This window comes from Medicago truncatula, chromosome 4, assembly GCF_003473485.1.
Source record: "Medicago truncatula cultivar Jemalong A17 chromosome 4, MtrunA17r5.0-ANR, whole genome shotgun sequence".
Classification (NCBI taxonomy): domain Eukaryota; kingdom Viridiplantae; phylum Streptophyta; class Magnoliopsida; order Fabales; family Fabaceae; genus Medicago; species Medicago truncatula.
The window spans coordinates 28,825,301-28,834,845 of NC_053045.1; the positions used below are offsets into that span (position 1 = coordinate 28,825,301).

Below are 9,545 nucleotides of genomic sequence, written 5' to 3' on the forward strand. Positions count from 1 at the left end.
ACAGATATGTATCATATCATTTAATCAATAATTATTAAGCAATACAATCAAATACATACTTCTTTTAAAAAAGAATATAAATAAATACTAATGTAATTGATGAAGACCTAAAATACTTACGTAGTTTGATTCCTTTGAAATTTTGTTTGAAGGAGAGTGTTTTAACTAGTTGATTCTCTACGCTTGTGCTGGTGATTATTTCAAAATTGTGGTGATTTGCTGTAATTCTGTGAAACTCTTTGTGATATCAAACATGGACTAAGTATTTGCGAAAACTTAGGGGGCCAAAACTGCTATAGTTGCAAAATTTAGGGGGCGATTTTATAGCTTTTTTTCTTAGGGAATCAAAATCGCAACTTTGAGAAAGTTAGGATGTTAAAACTGCTATTAAATCAATAATTTATCTAAGGAATAAAATTGGGGTCCACAAATGATTCTAAACAACTAACATTAATAATAAGATAAGATGTAAAATAACATAAATGGATCACGTGTTTCCTCTTAATTATTAAAACTACACTGGCTATATTTTCCAGAGTTTTTCTACTTGCACCCTAGTTAATCATGGTTGCACCCCAAAATGACAAGATTACCCTTTCATAAAATTTAATCTAAAACTTAGTTGAAGTATGTCATATAAACTGAGTTTAAGTGTATATACTTAATCTCAGTTTAAGTAGGTTCATGTAAATTGAGTTTAAGTAGGTCATGTAAATTGAGTTCATGTAAACTAAATTTAAATAAGTGTACCAACTTAAACTCAGTTTAAGTAGGTTCATGTAAACTAAGTTTAAGTAGGTCATGTAAACTTAGTTTAAATAGATCATGCAAACTTAGTTTAAGTGTACATCTAAAAGTTCAATCTTATTCAATGATTATACCTTCATCTCAGTTTAAGTATGCACATGTAAACTCAGTTTAAGTAGGTTCATGTAAACTCAGTTTAAGTATGTTCATGTAAACTCAGTTTAAATAGGTTCATGTTAACTCAGTTTAAGTAGGTTCATGTAAACTTAGTTTAAGTAGGTTCATGTAAACTCAATTTAAGTAGGTTCATATAAACTCAGTTTAAGTAGGTTCATGTAAGTTTACATGAACCTACTTAAACTGAATTTAAGTTAACCTTGCCAATCTAAATTAAAACCGTAATCGTACAGTGCATCAGTGCAGTTGAAGGAAAAAAATTGAAACTAGCAAATAGAAGAAGAAATTCACTTACTTATATCCAATTGAGTATGGATGAAAAATATTTTGATTCACTCTTTAATTTTCATGGAGATTGATATTGAACATCAAATTGTTTGATCGATCGCTTTGTGGGGTGAAAGAGGGTGAAACTCACTGACAATGAATAAAATTAGGGTTTTAAGAAAATTTATATAAAAGGGCAATTTTGGTATTATAAAAACTTTTAAAAAAATTTGGGTGTAACCAGAAAAACATGGGGTGTAAATAGAAAAACTCTATTTTCCATTGAAAATAACATCATCTCCAGATCCAGGCATTATGGCACATGATGATAATTGGAAGTTAAATATTTTAATGTACAAACTAAAAACGTCCTCAATATATATTTAATTAAATTAGCTTATATATTGGCAGTTCTGCCGACAGAGTAACTTTTAAAGATAAAGACATCTCTCCAAATAGATTCTCAATTTATACACACTTCCAGTTCACTAAGCTAATTCCACTGTATTAATTAATTCAGATAAATTTGGGCTAATTAAGAACCTATTGCCACTAAAGCTAATCACGGGAAATTATAGGCTTTTGGCAATGTGATTGATGATATTCTTTGATGTTGAGGCTTTCTTCTTTTGGGGGTTGGGTATATGTCATTTATCAACACTTTGTATTAAGCTCCAAAATTTCGGAATGTCATATACCTTAATGACAATTTTTTGTTGCAGGTCATTAAGATTTGTGGCTGGAAACATTTAACCAATACAGCTCCTATTTTAAGTGTTGAAGTGAGTCACGTAGTATGCACTAAATCTCGCAAATATTACTTTTAATTTTCTTTAACAACTAACAAATATTTCTATATCATTTTATTACGGCAAAACTTGTTAAGTAAGTGAAAAGAGAGATGGTGCCTACTAAAACAAGCATTCTCTTTACGCAAACTTTTCACTCTGCATGTGCCTATTTAGCTTAAATAGATCAAATACAAATTCCACCCACCATCATTTTTGAGAATAATTTATCAAGGGCCAAAAGGCATTATTACGTGGGATAGTCATCATTATGTCACCAACAATCCACCTCTGAAAAAGTATATATCTAGTCATGAACGTCATTGGATCTAACTACTTTTTTTTTTTTTAAACAAAAATATTGGATCTAACCACTTATTTCAACCATAAAAAGCAATACACTTGTTAATATTTATTTTATGGGAAATGCTAAAAAAATGCCATAAGACACTTCTTAAAAAACTTAAAGTAAAAATTTTAATTTTGAAAATTGTATATTCATCGTATTGAAATTTTAAAAAACAACTTCTTTTTTTTTTTATTAAAAGGTATTTTTTATTTTTTTTTAATCTTTAAGGGTACTTTTAGTTAACATGACCCATAACTTATTTTATTTATTATTCAGAAAACAAGGACCTGGAAGAACGACCAAATTCAGAAGAAAAAGTCATTTTTATATACTAATAATAATAAGGACAAGGAAAAAGAAACAATAAATAACACCCCTGTAATTCTTTTCCTGATCCTTTTGCAGTGTTTGCTTGTTGACTCTTTCTTACTTAATCAACAATGAATTCTCTTTCATGGACACAATTTAATTTATTCTACTACAAATTTCCTTTTCTATGCTTAACTTCAGTAGTTCATGTAGCTGGTGATTGTATAATTGAAGCTATCATTTGTAATGAAACACAAGGTTGATCATTGGGTACCTACAGGACCAAGCAAACAGATCATAAATAAATGTACTTATGAGACAACAAAATGAAACATAGTCAGAAGAAAGAAAGATACATTATCTTGTTGCAACAAAACAAAATGAAACAAATCATAAATTATTGTACTGCTCAGAAGTTAGCATTTCCTTTTTTTTCTTCTTACTGAAGAGACAGTAACTAGGAACCTGACCATAATGTTTCCCCACAAGGTAAACACACGGTCACTACTGGTCAGTATCCCATTTAGATCTGAATGGGTGGTACATACTCATCATAAATGCATCTACTTTACTTTGACACTTTCTTTATCCCATTTTTCAGACATTATTTTCAGTACCTTCTGATTTTTATATCTAAATAATTGAAAAAAAAAAAAAAAAACTTTTACACTATGTTACCCGAACACTTCTGATTGAAGACGTTTCCAGTGTCCAACATGTGGGACCAAAAAAGAAACAGTAAGATATAGGATTAGAAATGTATTGTTTGATAGCAACATATGAATGAGCTGTTAAAAGTGTGAAATCCTAAGATGATCCTCTTAAGCGCAAATGAAGGTACACCCCCCCTAAAGATCTTCCACATTTCAAATTTATTAATAGTAACTAGAGTAAAATTTAAACAAGTAAACAAAATAAAAAGAACTACCTTAAAAACTAAAAGAAGATAAGAATTACCAATATTTTTAGATGCTAAAAACAAAAACTAAATCCAAGTCACATGAACCTATACTATATATAGTACTTGTTTATTTAAACTTATATATTTATAGATGATATGGAATAGACAAGTCAATTTTGTTAGATTAGATGTTACAATGTTGGCACTATTGATGCAATGAATGAAAATATATGCATAGTTGTTTTAGTGATGATTGGTGTAGACTTACAAAATGACCAGCTCCAAGAATCCAATAGAATTGTAGGTTTTTGTATGATTTGAAAAATCCTTTGGTTGATTTGTTACTTCCACAGTAGAGGGGTGTTCTGTCTTTCCCCAAGAAACTTTTTAGCCCTTCCCACCTATGGAATAAAGAAAGAAGATTGAGAACAAAATATGAAACTTTGACCAATTTTGTCTTCTCTATCCGGATCGAAGATCGAATCAGTATGTCGAATTATAGTTTAAGCCGTTCAATTAGTTTAATTACGGTTTAACTGGATGATTAATAAATAATTATCAAAAACAACTTTATAAAAACATTGATTGAACTAATCGAATAATACATTAGTTTTTGGTTGAACCGATCGGTTCGATCCTATTTTTATAACATTGGCTTTTGAGGTTAGCTTTAAGCAATGAAGTAGAGAGAGAGAGAATGCATACTTGAGTTTCCTAACCCAAGCTTCAGTCCCTTTGGTAGCACAAATCAGATCAACCTATAATAATCAAACACACTTTTATGTTATTTCTTATATTAAAAAACACATCAAACAAAAGTATCATATGATTAAACGTAAAGAAAAATCAAGATTGTGACATCAGTCAAACAAGAAAATTTAATTACTTTAAGACCAAGTCAACATGTCCAATAGTATCTTATTCATTTTCCTCTTATTATTATCGAAACTAACTGTAGTAGAAAGTGACTCTTACTTGTCCATTGTAGATAGTAACATTGACTCCCTTAGCCAGTAGCTGATCAACCTGTAAATGTTAAAACTAAATGACATCAAATAATCCAAGCTTACAATTAAAATAAGCGTCAGATTAACAGGTGTCTTCTGATTAAAGAAACTAAAAAAGAAAACTGCACAAATTTCAATGAAATATTCTTATAATTGATTCCTTAATCGGTGCCTCAGGGCACTAGTTGCCTCTGGTGCGCTAGTTAGCATTTTCTTTACAAAATCATAGTTAAAAAAAAATCTTCTTACCTCATCAATTCTTGGCTTCATAAAATCAGCTTCAAGATAAGTGAAAACTTCATTGGACTGCCCTCCCCATCTATAATCATATAAACAGTAGTTAAGCAATCATTTCATTGTTTTTTTGCAATGAAATTGTGAACAAAACTTTTCATTCATGGTTAAAGAATTATCAGACTTACGTGACATTTTCAGGGATGATTTTTAACTTCTTCTTTATAACACCATTTAGTAAAGTGCCAAGTGCATCATCACCACCAGGAGAAGAAGACCTTGTCCTTAAGGAAGTAAGATACTTGGAGTACCTCTTCCTTGATCTTTCTTTTAATAATCCCACTGCCATTGCTGATATGTCTGAACCACTTCCCGCATCGACCAAGAAATTGTAAAAATCCTATTTCAACAAAAAAAAAATTCAGACATTTTACTTAGTAGCCCTAACACATAGACACAAATATCAGACACAACACCGATACTTAAACACCAGTAATAATTTGAGAAAATGCAAGTAATTGAATGTAATCATCATATTTCTTCGTGTTGTATCGAACACCAGATAGATACGCCTTTGATCTAAAGTGTTGGTGCGGAGCAATAGCATAGACTTAAATAAAAGAGATCTAATTTATGGGATAAATTGAAGTTGAATGAAAATTACCACATTGTTGCTGCTTATTGAAATCTCATTCTCAAGTTCACCCCATGAGTCAGTTGCATCATTAAATTTACCATCTTCAAGTTGTTTCTTGATCCTCTGAGCTATACTGATCTCCAAAATGGGTTTGTTAGATAAAAGAGAAAATTACCATTCTATAGATTATAGATTACTAATATCTTTTGCTCTACATTTTCTAATTGAGATGATGGAAAACAAATTTACCTGTTTGATTTTTCCAGTCCATTGTCATCAAGCCTTGAGACGTCTTTGAGGAGAGGACCCCATGACAACTGCAAATTCAGATCAAGTAAGAAATATGTATGAAATTGCCGTCCGCAAACGGCATTGCAGCTACTAGACACATTTGTCTGCATTTTACCACAATATAAAGGTTCGCAGCGTAACCACAAATGCAAATTTAAAACAACCGTTCAACAAAATAAACTTATTGGTATAACAATTCTATTGCTTACCACAAAATCTTCTGGTGAGATCCAACTGTCTCCTAATGCCACACCTACATAAGAAAAAGTTTCCCAAAATCATACTTTTTCTTTCAGTTGTTATGTTCTAAATATAGTTTAATACAAAAGGGTCCATCATTTCCTAACCAACACAAAGAAAAACAAGTTAACTAATCCCATTCATTAGTCAGAATTTAAGAAGCACGGACACTCATCGGATTAGATGTGTTCCGGTGTCGGACACGTGTCGGTGTCTGACATCGACACCGACACAACACCTATGATTACACTGAATTATGTCATTTTCTCAAATTATTATCCGTGTCGGCGTGTCAGTGTTCGATGTCTATGTCCGTGCTTTATATTGCTTTCAATAACCATAAATTGAAATAAGACCAATCTGAGATCTGAGATCTGAAATCTGAAGATTCTCACCTCCAAGTGTAAGTTTCAATTTCTTGTCTTCAATAGCTTTAAGAGCAGATAATCCAAGAGTGACAGCAAATTTGCCACCATAAGACTCTGCCACAATGTACAAAGGACTCTTTTGAAGGTTTTCATCTTTATTAAATAATTTAATCAACAATGTTGTCAAATCTGTGGCTGCTTCCACATCTGTTTTCACAAAAAGTTTCTCATCCTCCACAAAACTGTATCCTGTTCCAACTGGATTGTCCTGTGTTATCATATGACAAACACATTGTCAAAAAGAAGATTTTAATTTTTTTTTTGTGAAGGAAGAAGATTTTAATTTTGATACACTGTCACCGTAAAAAGTTTTACTCTTTCAACTAATCACAATAAACGATATGTGTGACTTTAAGATAATAATTATGACGATTACGGTGGACGGACAATGTAAAAAATATTTACACGTGATTTTAGAGATACATAGTTATGATTAAAATCAAATATTTTTAATGATGTGACGATTAAAATTGCTTGATGATGTAAAAAATCTTTACACTGGCAACTTATTTGAATTAAATCCAAAGAAACAAAAAGTCTAAAAGCAAAAGCTACAGAAAAAAAAAAGCACTTTTCATGATGATGGATGAGCTGTGACATGACTTATTACCACAAACAAGAGATCTCCTTTTAACAACCATGTTGAATTCCTTGGCTTCAAGCTGGTATCCAAAGGTCCAACCTCTTCAAAATTTCCAATCCCAATACCTGAAGCACCCTATCCAATGATATGAAAAGCTCATTCATTATACATAAACACAGAAAATGGATAGTTCTTGTTTTGTTCAGAATTATTAAGATTTAATCAATGAAGCCCTAACACTCTTCAGATTAGTTGTGTCCTGGTGTCGGATACAACACCGACACACATGATTAAATAGATATATTTTATTTTCTCATATTATTATCGTTGTCGACATGTGTCCGTACTTCAAAGGATTTATTAATTTCAATGAACCAATCAAGTAGTACTTACAGGGCCACCCTGCAACCACAGAATTATTGGCCATGGCTTTGAAGAATCTTCCACTCTGTATGGACTTTTATAACGCCACCAAAACATGTGTGCTTCTGCAATAACAATAACAACAATAATAATTATATAATATCATATAACATAAAAAAATAATGATAATATATTCAGACTTACTAGGTCTGACTTGAACATAACCCCATTCTTCTGATCCATCTTGGTTTTTGAAAGCTGTAACGTTTTGAAGAAGAAAAAACGATGAAAGGAAGAGAAGAACGATGGGAAAACGAAGAAGTTTTTCCATTTTTTGATGGAAAAGAGAGAGAGAGAGAATGATGAATAAGTGAAGAGAAGCAAAGGAATGAAAAGGGTATTGGTTTATATATAGTAGAGAAGTGAGTGAAATATGAGAAGAGTGTTTTTGTCAGTGTTTGAAACTGAAAAATGACGCAAAGATACGGATAGAAAGATTGATATATACGCTGCCAAGGACAGAGGATATGAATGAACGAAGACAGAGTAAAAGCAGTGAATTTAAGTTAGTGTGTGCGTGTGAGTGTTATTTAGTTTGCTTGTAGGTAGCGAAGAAGTTATAACCATGCGTGTCAAATGTTTTAGACTACGAAACACGGACACGGACACAAGACACCGGACACCGACACCGATAAAAATATGATAAAGTAGCATAATTTAACGTGATTATATATATCGGTATTGTATTGATATCGGATATAATCCATATTCGACATCAATCCATGTTTCGTTGATTTTAAATGACATGGTAAATGATCTAATGGTGGAAATTGGAAAACAATAAACATCTATAAAATTGCAATCTTCATTTAAAATATGCATATCATTGTATTTTAGATCAAATATACTCCCTCCGGTCCTATATATAAAAAACAATTTACTTTTTTGATTCATTGAATAGTTGATGTATTTGATCTATTTCTAGGCTAGGTACATCAATTATTGAATGAATCTAAAAAATTAACTTTTTCTTATAAATAGGACCGGATGTAGTATTTGATGAGATTAAAACTTCAAATATTAAAATAAAGGGACCATGTATACAATTAAGCCTATAAATTAGAATATTTGAAAGTGTGTATCTTTTGTTAATTATTTGGATGCATACATGTTTTCAATTAATTAGTTTTGTTCTAAAATATGTTTGTTAGTGATCAATTTCATTCATAAAATTAGAGAATAAGGTGATTTGGTGGATATATATACAGATTTAAGTGTAAGGATATCATGAACTCAACTCTCCTTTCAAAAAATAACAACTAACAAGCTATTTATTTAAATTTTTCAAAAAGAAGAGTTATTTAAAAAAAAGTTAATCCATAAAAATACTAGACTTGGGGAGATATTTACAATTTTGATAAATCTAAGAACTATAATGATAATATTTCAAATATTGAGATCAAAATGACTTTATCACTTGCATTTTAGATGTGTTTTAGGGTGGGAGAGTTTGATAGGTCTTCCACTGTAGGAAAGTGAGATTGCGGCTAGATATGGCTGCATTATATTGTGCCCTCAAATCTTATTTCTCCCTTTGAATTAATCTATGTGCCAACCATTGTGTGTCACCATCAATTACCAACCGACGAGCACCACGTGCCACTGTCAATTACCAACCATTGTTTGTCGCATACAACCACTACTTATCGATTGGCAATAGCCATGTGCCCCCACCAATGACCAACTAATGACCGTCGCGTACCACCACCAATTACCGACGGCAAACAATGACAAAGTTATGATATTTTCTTCTTTTTCTACTTCCTAGACAATCATCTTCGTCTTCCTCTTTAAAAACATCTTGCTCCAAAAAAAATCGTCTTGCTGGACTTCATTGTCGAGAACCTTTAGCAAAATTTCCCTTTTGTCGTTCGAGATGCACCGTCTAAGAGTAGAATTGTCGATATCTCATCTTCACATGAATTTTTCTCCTCCATTTTCCGAACTCACACTCTGCTTCTGTTTAGTGTTTTCCCTCAAACTCCACTCTTGAGAAGGGATGATTGTGTATGTGTTCGTTGTTGATGAGGAAAAATTAAAGAGAAGGATGAAATTTTGGAAGAGAGAATAAAAATCAATATTCTGCAATTTTTTTTATAAAAAAAAATAAGTATGCAAGTATTCTTTTTGAATAAATATGTATGAATTTTATTTTTCTACAAAA

At 31.4% G+C, this 9,545-nt stretch overlaps 1 protein-coding gene across 1 annotated transcript; it reads right to left on the minus strand.

The window, feature by feature from the left end:
- Positions 1-2,672: 2,672 nt before the first annotated feature.
- LOC25492357 (serine carboxypeptidase-like 51) lies at positions 2,673-7,858 on the minus strand. Its single transcript, NM_001423438.1, has 13 exons — positions 7,526-7,858; positions 7,352-7,446; positions 6,986-7,093; positions 6,343-6,583; positions 5,917-5,960; positions 5,666-5,733; positions 5,444-5,549; positions 4,968-5,179; positions 4,795-4,864; positions 4,514-4,564; positions 4,244-4,296; positions 3,807-3,939; positions 2,673-2,911 (listed from the first exon to the last, which is right to left on the minus strand). The coding sequence occupies exons 1-13, from the start codon at positions 7,650-7,652 to the stop codon at positions 2,843-2,845; spliced, it is 1,377 nt and encodes a 458-aa protein (NP_001410367.1). The 5' UTR covers positions 7,653-7,858; the 3' UTR covers positions 2,673-2,842.
- Positions 7,859-9,545: the final 1,687 nt, after the last annotated feature.

What these genes read in the sequence shown, in the direction of transcription:
- LOC25492357 (NM_001423438.1), bottom strand. Translation starts at nt 7,652, where the DNA reads ATGGAAAAACTTCTTCGTTTTCCCATCGTTCTTCTCTTCCTTTCATCG. An exon ending in GGACTGGAAAAATCAAACAG is followed by an intron (nt 5,550 to 5,665) that starts GTAAATTTGTTT and finishes TTTGGAGATCAG; the next exon opens with TATAGCTCAGAGGATCAAGA. An exon ending in ATCATCCCTGAAAATGTCAC is followed by an intron (nt 4,865 to 4,967) that starts GTAAGTCTGATA and finishes ATATGATTATAG; the next exon opens with ATGGGGAGGGCAGTCCAATG.